General features: G+C 35.1%; 1 protein-coding gene across 1 annotated transcript in view; it reads left to right on the top strand.

The window, feature by feature from the left end:
- Positions 1-14,220, top strand: part of LOC115214080 (zinc finger protein 62 homolog) — a 433,795-nt gene that overhangs the window by 311,842 nt on the left and 107,733 nt on the right. Inside the window, exon 5 of the mRNA XM_029783125.2 lies at positions 4,746-4,765. Coding sequence (XP_029638985.2) covers positions 4,746-4,765 — 20 coding nt within the window. The remainder of the gene's footprint in view (positions 1-4,745; positions 4,766-14,220) is intronic.

Raw genomic sequence — 14,220 nt, 5'->3', positions numbered from 1 at the left:
AGGACCATGTACCTATAATACATTTATCATGTTAAAAACCTAAGGTAAAAAAATAGAGTAAATAGATAGAAAAATGTATTTATCTGTGAAGATATAATTTAGCTTTGAGAATAACATTAACAAACTATAGAATATCTTTTCACTAGCTATACTCTAATATTTTACGTTACAAATTATTATACAAAACAATCACTTAATACTTTTAGATTTTTGTTCACATATAATAATTATAAAATAATAAAATTATATAATTAAATAAAAGTATGTATCTAAATTATAATTAACAAATATAGCTATTAGAAATCAAAATTTTTTCAATATAAACATATGAATAAATAAATGACTCCATTATTTCTTAAATAAATTTTATACTTATCATTTGGAAAAATTAATGAAATAAAAAAAAAAATCCAAAACTAATAATGTATTACTTATCGTTTATAAAATTATTTGTGAAAAAAGTACTTATTATTATTATTATTAAATTCAATAGTATTAAATACTTTACCTATACTAAAAAACTTTACAATCTAATTCTAATGTATATATATATATATATGTATGTATATATATATGTATGTATGTGTATATATATGTATGTATGTGTATATATATGTATGTATGTATATATATATGTATGTATGTATTTATATATGTATATATATGTATGTATGTATATATATATATATATATGTGTGTGTGTGTATATATATGTGTGTGTGTGTATATCATCATCATCATCGTCGTTTAACGTCCGTTCTCCATGCTAGCATGGGTTGGACGGTTCGACCGGGGTTCTGGGAAGCCAGAAGGCTGCACCAGGCTCCAGTCTAATTTGGCAATGTTTCTACAGCTGGATGCCCTTCCTAACGCCAACCACTCCGTGAGTGTAGTGGGTGCTTTTTACGTGCCACCTGCACAGGTGCCAGGCGGGGCTGGCAACGGCCACGGTCAGATTGGTGTATTTTATGTGCCACCGGCACGGAAGCCAGTCGAGGCGGTGCTGGCATCGGCCACGAGTCGGATAGTGCTTTTTACGTACCACCAGACCAGGGATCCTGGCTGGTTCAATTCGATTACGATTTCGCTTGCCCCAACATGTCTTCACAAGCAAAGGGGGTTGGCAAGGGTGCCTGTCGTACGGTCGCATTGGAGTATTTTACGTGCCACGGCCACGAGTCGGATAGTGCTTTTTACGTACCACCAGACCAGGGATCCTGGCTGGTTCAATTCGATTTCGATTTTCGATTTCGCTTGCCCCAACATGTCTTCACAAGCAAAGGGGGTTGGCATGGGTGCCTGTCGTACGGTCGCATTGGAGTATTTTACGTGCCACGGCCCCGAGTCGGATAGTGCTTTTTACGTACCACCAGGCCAGGGATCCTGGCTGTGTGTATATATATGTGTGTGTGTGTATATATATGTGTATGTGTGTATATATATATGTGTGTGTGTGTATATATATATGTGTGTGTGTGTATATATATGTGTGTGTGTGTATATATATGTGTGTGTGTGTGTATATATATATGTGTGTGTGTGTGTATATATATATGTGTGTGTGTATATATATATGTGTGTGTGTGTATATATATGTGTGTGTGTGTATATATATATGTGTGTGTGTGTATATATATATATGTGTGTGTATATATATATGTGTGTGTATATATATATATGTGTGTGTGTGTGTGTATATATGTATATATATGTATGTATATATAATAATAATATTGGGAAATATTATTCCAAACTTACAGGGAAAAATTTAATTTAGTAATACTGAATCAAATTTCACAATATATATGTATATAAATTAGAGAAGAACCACCTTTTAGCTATTCAACAATGAAATAATGATTTAATTAAATTATACCATATAGAAAAAATTAAATATACGATAAAACATATACCAATAATTAAGTAAAGTACAAAATAAATAAAAAGTATATAATTGGTAAAAAGACTACACATGTTTCTTGGCTATATTTTCAAACTGATAACAGTAAAATCAATTCAATTTAAATATAATCACTCTTCAGGTCCAAGATAAAAACAGTAAAATTATTAAATATATAAATATACGTATATAATCTTGTAAGAAAATATAAATATATATAAAAATACATAATCTTGCAAGAAAAATCGAAGAAAATGCAATAATATACCATAAAATACAAACACAAAATATCTTAACAAATATATTCTGTTAACTAAATCTTTAAACTTAAGTCCTATGTATTAAGTTTAAAGATTCAGGATGGAATTTGAAGACAGTTTACGTACCACAATTTCGATTGATTTCATGCTGTGCATGAGAAAACATGCTCTTCAATTTTCAGTTGGAGATAGTAACATCTACTTCCAAAATATCCACTATGTCAACTCATGTGCATTTCAAACTTTAAATGTCCCGCTCCGTTTAAAGAGAAAACTATTGTAAGCAATTAGAAAGTAACTATATGAAAGCATTATTGCTGTTAAAAACAGTAATAATGAGGCAGTTAGCAAGACTTCTACCTTAATAGGTATAATATTAAATATGTTAACTATCTTCAAATTACATCCTGAAGGTAGGCCTATTTTTAAAGTGTTCATTGCATTGCTTGTGTATTTATCATAGGTGGTTTTGAAGCTTTCGCTTTCATCTTTGGCAAGCAGTATTTTTTACCCTTCTTTTATTCAAATATTTAATATTATACCTATTATGGTAGAAGTCTTGCTAACCGCCTCATTTTTACTGTTTTGAACAGCAATAATGCTTTTATATAGTTATATATACACATTATAGGCTCCTTTCAGTTTCAAATCTACTAACAAGACTTTGGTTGGCCCGGGGCTATAGTAGAAGAGACCTGCCCAAAGTGTGACATAGTTGGACTGAACCCAGAATCATGTAGTTGGAAAGCCAACTTTTTACTACACAGCCACACCATTATACAATGTTTTGTCTTTTAGAATTGATCGAGGTATATCCAAAGAGACTAACAACCAAAAGTTTGAACCAAATGAAGTAATCTGTTTTGTTATTATTATAGTGTAGATATGTATGTTTGTTTTGATCAGAAGATATAATATTTATATAATGATTTGGTAATGTTCCATAGACTGGTCATATTTGAAGGTCTTCATTCTAAGATCTGGATTCATAGTCCTTATCATTGAGTCCACCACATCTTGTTTTTTATCAGAGTCTTTTCTCTTCTGTAAATATGTTCTGGCTGTTTCTTGCTAATCTAATTTTGCTGCCTGTGGTCAAATATCTTCTCTCCAATAATATTTCTGTTTACACTTCATTGTCCCTTATATCTTATGTTGTCTTCTTATTTCAGATTATCTGATGACATTGAGATACTAATATTTCACTGGAGATCAACATGTTTATCAACTTTTGAAGACTAAAAAGAACTTCATCAAGCTAATGTCAGCCTATTTCTACAACTCTTTGTTGAATGAATGTAAAATATTTCCTTTGGATTAAGATTAGTAGCAAAACTACGTAAGCCATCTTTAGAAGAAGGCTGTTGTAACAGCCTCACTAGTATAGGTAGTGCTGCAGCACAGCCACAATCCTCAGGCAGGAATTTGTACTATTGTGAAAAATCATCATCTTTTAACAATCATCTTCCATGCTGACATGAACTGGAAAATTATGTTCAGAAATTTTGATTTAACAGGGATTAATCACTATGATATTGAAACTGTCATGTGTTAGGATTGGTATATCTAGAAATATCTTGTTAGTTAAATGATCCAATTTGATAACACTTAAGTTACTAGTTAGTTACTATAAAATTCTTTTATAATAAATCCACTTGAAGTTCTCTCTTAACAGCCAAAACATCATCACATCATATAGATTAAAAGAGAAAGTTATGGATGAGAAAAAGTCTGAAAATATTGATTCATCAACTCAGACACAGGAAAATACAGAAGAGGAATCACATCCTTGTGATATCTGTGAGGAATTATTTACAACAAGAAAGAATTTAATTCAGCATAAATTAATCCACTCTGTCAAAAAGCTGTACCAATGTAAAATTTGTGATAAAATATTTGCTACAAGAAATTTGTTATCTTGCCATAAACGTATTCACACAGGGAAAAAACTACACCACTGTGATATCTGTGATGAAAACTTTTCTACAAGTGGCAGTTTATCTGCCCACAAGCGTATTCATACTGGAGAAAAACCATACCACTGTGACACATGTGGTAAAAACTTCTCTCAGAAAGGTAATTTATCTACTCACAAACGTATTCATACAGGAGAAAAACCTTTCCAATGTAGTGACTGTGGTAAAGCCTTCTTTGATAATCGTAGCTTATTTACCCACAAACGAATTCACACAGGAGAAAGCCCATTCCGCTGTGATATCTGTGATAAAACATTTTCTACAAGGGGTCATTTGTCTTGTCATATACGTATTCATACAGGAGAAAGACCATATCGCTGTGATATCTGTGGTAGAACATTTTCTGTTAGTAGTCATTTGTCTTCTCACAAGCTTACTCATACAGGAGAAAAACCATATCACTGTGATATCTGTGATGAGAGATTCACTAGAAACAGTTCATTGACTCGCCACAAACATATTCACTCTGGAGAAAGACCATTTAAATGTGATATCTGTGGTAAAACATTTTCTAGAAATGGTGATTTGTCTTGCCACAAACTTGTTCACACAGGAGGGAAACCATATCATTGTGACATCTGTGGTAAAAATTTTTCTCAAAATAGTAATTTATCTTCCCACAAACGTATCCACACTGGAGAGAAAACATACCAGTATGATACTGGTGATGAAACAATTTCTAGAAGTGATGATTTATCTTTTCCCAAACATATTCATGCAGGAGAGAAACCATATCACTGTGATATCTGTAGTGAATCATTTTCTACAAATGTTGAGCTATGTTCCCACAAACACACTCACTTAGAAGAAAGCCCATACCACTGTGATATTTGTGGTAAAACATTTTCTAAAAGAGGTCATTTGTCTTCTCACATACGTGTTCATACAGGAGAAAGCCCATAAAACTCTGATATTTGTAGTAAAACATACTCTTAAGGCGGTTCTTTATTTTAACACAAACTTAGCTCAGACAAGTGAAAGACCATACCATTGTGGTACCTGTAGTGGAACTTTATTTAGAAATTATTTATAGGTGAAAATTCCATAGATGCTTTGGCAAAATGTTTTCTACAATCAACAATATATTTTATGATAAATTTATATATACATATATGGGGATTTTTTCTAGAATACAGTTCTCATCAACATTATTTGTATTTTAATCTTCAATGCTTGCAGCTTTTCTGAGGTACTTAGCATCATTTATTTGCACTGAGTTTCTGGCCAGTTGAATATTCAATGGCTGATGCTACTACTGTTAACTAATGTAGTATTTAAAGAGCATTTTATGCCCCAACCTCAGTCAATCTGCCAGAAACCTTCATAAACTTTTAGGCATAATACTGAACTCCCACCTCTATGTTGAGCAACCTACACATTTTGTACTCTGTGTTTCTAAGTAGATTTTTGAATTTTGCCACGTTTTAGGTCTCTATACTCCTGATCATTCTCCCAAATTAAAAAAAAATATTCCATGACTTGTTTGACAAATTCTGCTTCTACAACCAGATTATCAATAATTTTGAACTCTGTGTTATGATAGTTTGAATTCGTTATAATTCTGTAACACAGAACTATAATGAACAGAAGTGGAATTAGACAAATTCTAGGTGAAGGCTTGCATATGCTTAATTTGCTGCAAGTTGTTATTTTCCAGTTGTTTTATAGCTCCTGCTACTTTTAACTACTCATGTACTTATAGAGCATCTGATGTTTCAGTCCTTAGTCAGCCTTCCACAAAACCTTTGTTTCTTTCAATTACTTTTGTATATATTTGGTGTGAAGTGTCTCTCACAAGGCTACATCTGTACCTAGTGTTAGTACACACACAAGACTGCATAAGGTGAGATCCTGTTAGAAGTATTCTTCAGATTGATTAAGTGGTTTATTCTTAAAACCTTTTGCAGTTGTCCTTATAGAAACATGGCATCTCTGACTCTACATCTACACATGAACATGAATTACATCCAAGCTAACATTATCCTGTAGTGACTTAGCTAAGATATTAGCTATTTTCTTTAACAGTAAATGTTGACTATCACCATAATAACATTATCAAACAAACAAATGTTTGTTATCAGCGTAATAATTATTAATCACTAACAAATGTATTTATATAGAATCATAGTAACATTATTAAACACTATATGAACACCTGTAAAATGTTTAAAAGAGTAATCAATATTTCCAGATATTTTGTAATGATATTTGGTGATAACGTCAAAATAGTTTAATTTGTAGGTTATAAGTAATGATTACAAATTTAGGTTAATTAACTATAAAATTTCTGATTGTAATTGTATATTTTAAAATTTTATAATAAACAATATATTTTGTTTAAATTTAAAATGTATCTTTCGCTTTCTTATTGGAACAATTTTTATGAATTGTAAATGGCTGTTGTTCATATATATATATAACACAATTTATATACACATTTTTTTGTAAATAATATACATTATATATATATATATATATAAAGCACCAATCTGATCGTTGCCGTTGCCAGCCTTGCCTGGCACCTGTGTCGGTGGCACGTAAAAAGCACCCACTACACTCATGGAGTGGTTGGCGTTAGGAAGGGCATCCAGCTGTGGAAACACTGCCAGATCAGACTGGAGCCTGGTGCAGCCTTCTGGCTTCCCAGATCCCTGGTTGAACTGTCCAACCCATGCAAGCATGGAGAACGGACATTAAACAATGATGATATATATATATTTATTTGTTTATTTATATTTGTGTGTCGCAAGACACCAGTGCTTGTCTTACTATCTTACTTTAACCTTTCAGTATTCTGCATAAAGTCATCTGCCCTTTTCAAATACCCTGCTCACCCATTTAGTAATAGGAGCATTTTCCTTTTCCTTTCCTTGATCAAAAGTTGGCAATCTCACAAATGCTGGTAGCACAAAAAAAAAAAAGAAAAAAACACATGGAGGGATTACAATATCAATCACAAGAAATTTTATTGTAAGGTATATATTCTTCATTATCTTTTACTATTTACATAAGTTTTCTCATTTCAACCAATTTAAGAATTGCCCTACTTTCTATGTCTACACTTCCAGATGAGAACAATACAGACTACAAGCATAAGCAACAAAAATTATTTCTATATATATCATTGGGAACAGTTCTGAAGGCAGAATTTCAGACATCTGTTACCATACAATAAATATAACTTCATTCCTTTATCATTTGTTTTCACTTTTTTTTTTTTAAAGAAATAAATAATAAAAATTTTGAACCTTTAAGGACAAAAAAAATAATTTTAACCAAATTTATCCAGCAATTCTCTGCACACTGGTGATGTTTATAGAAAGCAACTTTAAAAAAATATTTTATCTTCAAGACATGAGGTGATGAAAATCATAATTTATTTTTTGAGTAATGATAAAAATCTTTCAAAATCTATAAGGATGCAAATATTTAATAAAAGAAAACTACAAATTAAAATTTACTATGAAATTTTGTGATGCAGTGCAAATTGTATCCCTAATCAAGATGGTTTCAATTGATTGTAGTGAAAACATACAAATTACATGGCAATTGAGATTGTCAGCTAGTCTGGGATGTTCATCTGATTAAAGATGAAAAAATATTTAATGAAACAAAATATATTAATGTCTGCAGTGAAACTTTATATATATATAATGTGTGCATATGTGGTCGGATTGAGCTGAAAATATGCACACCTATGTTAAAAGTGCTAGCGAATTTGCATGGCAACTTTGAATTTGCTCAATTGAAAGGCATGGCCTCTAGGGTAAAATTCCTCATCTTTTAAAATGTGGCCTGCATAGACCCGAATGAAATCAGGTTATAATACCGAAACAAGTAAAACAATAATAAACTATTTTAATCCCGAGCAAGTCCAGGTATCTAATCTATAAAATGAAGAAGGCGAACGTTGATATAAATTGGATTTTTCTGTAAAAAGGGGTCTAAATGGGGCTGGAAGGGGATAACAATTTACAGGTGGGAGTAACTTGAGGTGAGAAATTGATTGGGAGACGTTTTGGGGTGCTACAGTGGTTGCTTTGCTATGAAAATGGGGATTTTATTGATGTTTGGAGACACTTGGGGGTCTAAATTGGACACCTTTTGCCCAATTTCAATTAAATTTCCAACATGGTAAAGTGGAAGTGGATTTGTAATTTAAGCATGGAAAATGATTTTGAAATTTAAGGCAAGATTTTTGAAGTAGAAAAAAATTTCTCGTTTTTTCGTATTTTTGCCTTTCATTTTTTATTGATTACAGTTTTCATTTTCTCTGAAAGAAATTTACAGCTGTTTAGAGCTTTCATTTGCATGGTCAATTGTCGAAAAATTCCCGAAATAAGTACTGAATTTAACAAAGAAATCCTTCTTTTCCTTATTTTTAATTGCTCAAATAGTGGCACATACAAAAGGCAAGTGTGCTTTCCGTTGTCACTGCCTGATATTTATGATTGATCTTTCAAAATATTTTCTTTCTCAACTTACTCAAGATCTTTTGTTTTTTATAAATGGGAGAGAGATAGATAAAGTGTATGCATCTTGAGGGAAAAGTTGGGCATAAGAGGCACCAGATGTGTTGTGCAAGAGAGATGACCGCACTGGTATGGTTATGTGATGCATATGGACATGGACAGCTCTGTAAAGGAGTGCCAATCTATAACTGTGGAGGAAACCTGTGGTAGAGGTAGACTTAGGAAGACATGGGACGAGGTGGTGAAGCATGATCTTTGAATGTTGGGTCTCACAGAGGCAATGACTAGTGACTAAGACAAGTATTTGAGAAGACCCATCAAGCCAAATGAAATCGTAGCTGTGGCTGATGCTGGTGTCATGTAACTGAAACCCATGCCAGTGGCACATAAAAAGCACCTTTCGAGTGCTGAGCCTCATGGAGGCAATGACAAATGATTGAGATCTTTGGCAATATGCCATGCTTGAGAAGAAGTTCCATTAAGCCAAGTGAAATCGTAGTTGTGCCATGTAAAAGCATCCATTACACTCTCAGAGTGTTTGGTGTTAGGAAGGGCATCCAGCTGTAGCAACTATGCCAAATCAGACTGGAGTCTGGTGCAGCCCCTCAGCTTGCCAGCCCTAGTCAAATTGTCCAACCCATGCTAACACAAACAACAGATATTAAATTATGATGATGACAATCATAAGCATTCTAATGTATATCAAACTATTTGATATAGAATTCAATACATTGGGTAGAATGCCATTCTCTTTTTCTCTCCTTTTTCTGATTGCTACTAGTAGACAAGTAAGTTGTCATCAATGGCAAGCTTCATACCATTACTTTCCTCCTTTCACAAAACTTAGTAGTAGATTTGTACAACAAGAAATTCTCTTGACAAAACTTACTAACATTTGTATTTACTTCCAGTTCATCAGAGGTGGGGAAAACTTTGTAACAATTGAATAAAATCTCTAATAAGTATGAACTATTTCTTGCATCAATTTTTTTTTCAATGCACCGGAGAATGATTGACTATGCAATATGCAACTTTTTCTCAATCAGCCTTCTCAACTTGCCACATACTGCCTAACCCAAACCTTTTACCAGTTACAACCTAAACATTAAACATAGACACACACACACGTAAAGATTCACATGAATATATATTTACATACATTCATTGGTATGATAACCCTCCTGCAACCACCAGATACAATAACATTTATCAGTTCATTGAAGTTTCACAGGCTATATTTATTTTTCTGTTTAACTCAGTTTTGTCTGGGATTTGCAATAACCTTACTATTGGAAAAACTCCAGTAAGATGGAGAATCTGTTGGAAGTTAAACAGAATTATCACGTTATTTTCATTAGCCACATCAGATCATGTACTTTAATAATGTTTTTCTTCATGTTACTTATATAGTTACCTATAATTGCATAAGAAATAACTACATCCACAATGATTGTAGATTCTGCTCTGACCTCTTCTCTCACATTTTAATTTCTCATCACTGAGAATAAAGCTTCTCCCTTGGGGTTTGTAGTCTTGCAAGCTGTACGTAACCTCACAAGTGTTGGTGGCATGATAAAAAAACAAAAAAGTATCTAATGCACATTATGAAGTCGATGTTAGGAAGGACATCCAACCATAGAAGCCATACCAAAGCAAACACTGGAGCACAATCCAGTCCTTTGACACCCTGAATCTTGTCAAACTATCCAACCCATGCCAGCATGGAACATGGACATTAAACGATGATGATTGTAAAATCACACAGCATATAGTGCATCTCCTACTGCCTCCCAGTATTATCCAGCATATTTATTGTAAGTTTTTTTTCCAGAATGCTCTAAATAACTCTTGTTATTTGATGTTATAACTATATTGAATTTTTAATGGTTCACCAGTTGCACCTCTTACCGGCATTGATGTATGATTTAATGTTTTCAACATTGTTGTTCATATATTGTTAATTCCTCCAACTTTTAGCCTCTACATGTCTTTTGACAGCAATATAAAGTTGTAGATTTGAAGAAACGCACCAAGTATATTTCAAGTGTTTTCTGTTAGCTGTATATATGCCATTTTAATATTCGCTTGTTTTTACTACAGTTTTATGTATAAAATTCAATAGATATTTTCCATTGAGTGAAGTTTTGTAATTATATTCAGATTTCTGAGCATTTTGTTATTGTGTGAGATTTAAGTGTATAGGGACCAGCTATCCGAGTTGACAGTTCCTTGGTAGTTAAGGCAATTAGAAGCATGAAGACAGGGAAAGCCCCAGGCCCATCAGGAATTACTGCAGAGATGCTCAAAATATCTGGCAGTGTCGGCTATTGCCTAGTCACCTGTATAGTTAACCAGGTGATACACAAAGGAGTCATACCCAATGACTGGTGTAGCAGCATAATAGTCAACTACTACAAAGGCAAAGGTGACGCCTTAGATACAAATAATTACAGAGGTATCAAGTTGCTGGATCAAGTATTGAAGGTTACGGAGAGGATCATAGCCCAACTAATCAGAGAGAGAGAGTCAGTTTAGATGAAATGCAGTTTGGGTTCGTGCCAGGGAAAAGCACCACTGATTCTATATTCCTGGTAAGACAGCTGCAGGAGAAATACCTAGCCAAAGATAAACCTCTGTACCTGGCTTTCGTTGACATGGAGAAAGCCTTTGACAGGGTCCCCCAATCCCTTATCTGGTGGTCAATGAGGAAACTAGGGATAGATAAATGGTTAGTGAGAGCCGTGCAAGCCATGTACAGGGATGCTGCTAGTAAGGTGAGGGTTGGCAACGAGTACAGTGAAGAATTCCGGGTAGAGATAGGAGTCCACCAAGGTTCAGTCCTCACCCCCCCCTATTTATCATAGTTCTCCAGGCAATAACAGAGGAATTCAAGACTGGATGCCTCTGGGAGCTCCTCTATGCTGACGACCTTGCTCTAATTGCTGAGTCACTATCAGAACTGGAGGAGTAGTTTCAGGTGTGGAAGCAAGGATTAGAATTGAAGGACCTTAGAGTCAACCTTGCTAAAACAAAAGTCCTAATAAGTAGGAAGGTAGACAAACCACAAACGCCTTCAGGTAGATGGCCCTACTCAATCTGTAGAAAAGGCGTAGGTAGAAACTCTATAAGATGTACCCAGTGTAAGCTATGGACACATAAGAGGTGCAGCAATGTCAAAGGAAGGCTATCTAGGAAGATAGTTTTTGCATATGGCAGATGCTCAGGAGCGATAAACACTGAAAATGTGCAGAAAACAACTTCCATCACTTTCCAGGGAGAAAAACTAGAAGTAGTTGATAGCTTCCGTTACCTAGGTAACCAAGTCAGTAGCAGGACGGGTGTGCTGAAAGTGTAACTGCTAGAGTAAGAATAGCCTGGGCAAAGTTCAGAGAGCTCTTACCTCTGCTGGTGACAAAAGGCCCCTCGCTCAGAATAAAAGGCAGACTGTATGACGCATGTGTACGAACAGCCATGCTACATGGCAGTGAAACATGGGCTGTGACTGCTGAGGACATGCGTAAGCTCATGAGGAATGAAGCCAGTATGCTCCGATGTATGTGTAATGTCAGTATACATACTCGACAGAGTTTAAGTACCTTGAGAGATAAGTTGGATCTAAGAAGCATCAGCTGTGGTGTTCAAGAGAGACGATTACGCTGGTATGTTCATGTGGCGAGAATGGATGCAGATAGGTGTGTGAAAAAGTGCCAATCCCTAGCGGTTGAGGGAACCGGTGGAAGAGGTAGACCCAGGAAAACCTGGGATGAGGTGGTGAAGCACGACCTTTGAACATTAGGCCTCACTGAGGCAATGACTATTGACCGAGACCTTTAGAAATATGCTGTGCGTGAGAAGACCCGGCAGGACAAGTGAGTCCATCCCATGTCCTTTGCCAGCCCACTTATGCATGCTTTTTCTTCCTTGGACACGCGAAGACCTATTGAGGCAAGTGAAGTTGAATTTGAAATTGAACCTTATCCGACAACTGACACCCATGCCAACCTCCCTTCATTGTACACTAAACTCTACTTGCAAAGACCTGTTAGAGCAAGTGAAATTGGAATTGAAATTGAACCAATCCTATGACTGGCACCCGGCAGTTGCCAGTGCCGCTGGACTGACTCCTGTGCAGGTGGCAAGTAAAGAAACACCGTTTCGACCCTGTGCCTGAGGAGACCTACTGAGTCAAGTACATCAACATTAAAAAATCAATGTAAAATGCAGTTGTGATCCCTGTGCTGGTGGCACGTAAAAAGCACCATCCGAACATGACTGATGCCAGCGCCGCCTTGACTGGCTTCCGTGCCGGTGGCACGTAAAAAGCACCAACCGATCGTGGCCGTTGCCAGCCTTGCCTGGCACGTAAAAAGCACCCACTACACTCATGGAGTGGTTGGCGTTAGGAAGGGCATCCAGCTGTAGAAACACTGCCAGATCAGACTGGAGTCTGGTGCAGCCTTCTGGCTTCCCAGATACCGGTCGAACCATCCAACCCATGCTAGCATGGAAAACAGACGTTAAACGATGATGATGATTATCTATATAGCTGTATATATTTACACTTTTATCAGGGATACTGTGGTATTTCTGTTGCTGCAAAATCATTAGGTGACCAATGTCAGTAAGTTACTTGTTACATTTCCAGTCACAGGCAGATTGTATGGAGGGTTGTACAAGCTGATATTAGTCTTCCTGGGTTTAATGTCTTTTGTGTTGTTTCATGTACTTCAGTTGATCATTCCCTTTAAGAAGATGGCTGTCAGCTGATAAGTTTAACATTTTTCTGTTTATATCCTTTGATTTGTGAATTATGACTGAAGGGTGCCGTCAACATTATCAAGATGTGCTTCCTTCACCAACCCTTACCTATTTCCAAGCAAGGTAACATTTCCCCATGGCAGAGTTCAAATGAATAACAGTGATAGTTATTTACAAATAGCATGCAATGTCCAGATAAAGATACATATAAATATATTTATACACGACAGGCTTCTTTTAGATTCAATCTACTAAACTCAGTTAGAGTTTTGGTTAGCCCAGGGCTTTAGTAGAAGACATCTGGAGTGCTGCTCAGTAAGACTGAACCCAAATCCATGTGGTTAGGATGTGAACTTAACTACACAGCCATTTCAACACCTAGTCTCCGGAACATACTTTAACCTCCTGTGTCTAAGTCATGCGATGTTTATGAAATTTATTGTTGAATAATATATGTAAATTAGACTTCTACTAGTTCTGAACATTTTTGCATATAAGGTAGAAAAAGTATCTAATAATGAAATTTCTGCACCAATGATATTCCCCATGTATGTGTCAAAAAGCTTATTTCCGTGTTTCTTGAACCAGAAATACTACTTATGAAATGAATGCTACTATCTTGTGCTCGTGATTAGATCTATATTAGTTACAAAAGTGAATGTCATAAGAATGTTTAGAAATATATGGGTAAATTTATTCCATGGAATTGGCTGGATCTGCTGCAGGTTTTAGTTTTCTATGTTTCTTTTGCTTTTCCAGCATTTACCACTGTAGTTACTTAATGTAAGGTTTATAAATAATTAAAGGAATTCTACAGATGAATCTATGCATTGGACAGACATCAAGTATGTCTT

Source organism: Octopus sinensis, linkage group LG7 (assembly GCF_006345805.1).
Source record: "Octopus sinensis linkage group LG7, ASM634580v1, whole genome shotgun sequence".
NCBI lineage: Eukaryota > Metazoa > Mollusca > Cephalopoda > Octopoda > Octopodidae > Octopus > Octopus sinensis.
This window is presented reverse-complemented; position numbering and strand designations above follow the sequence as displayed.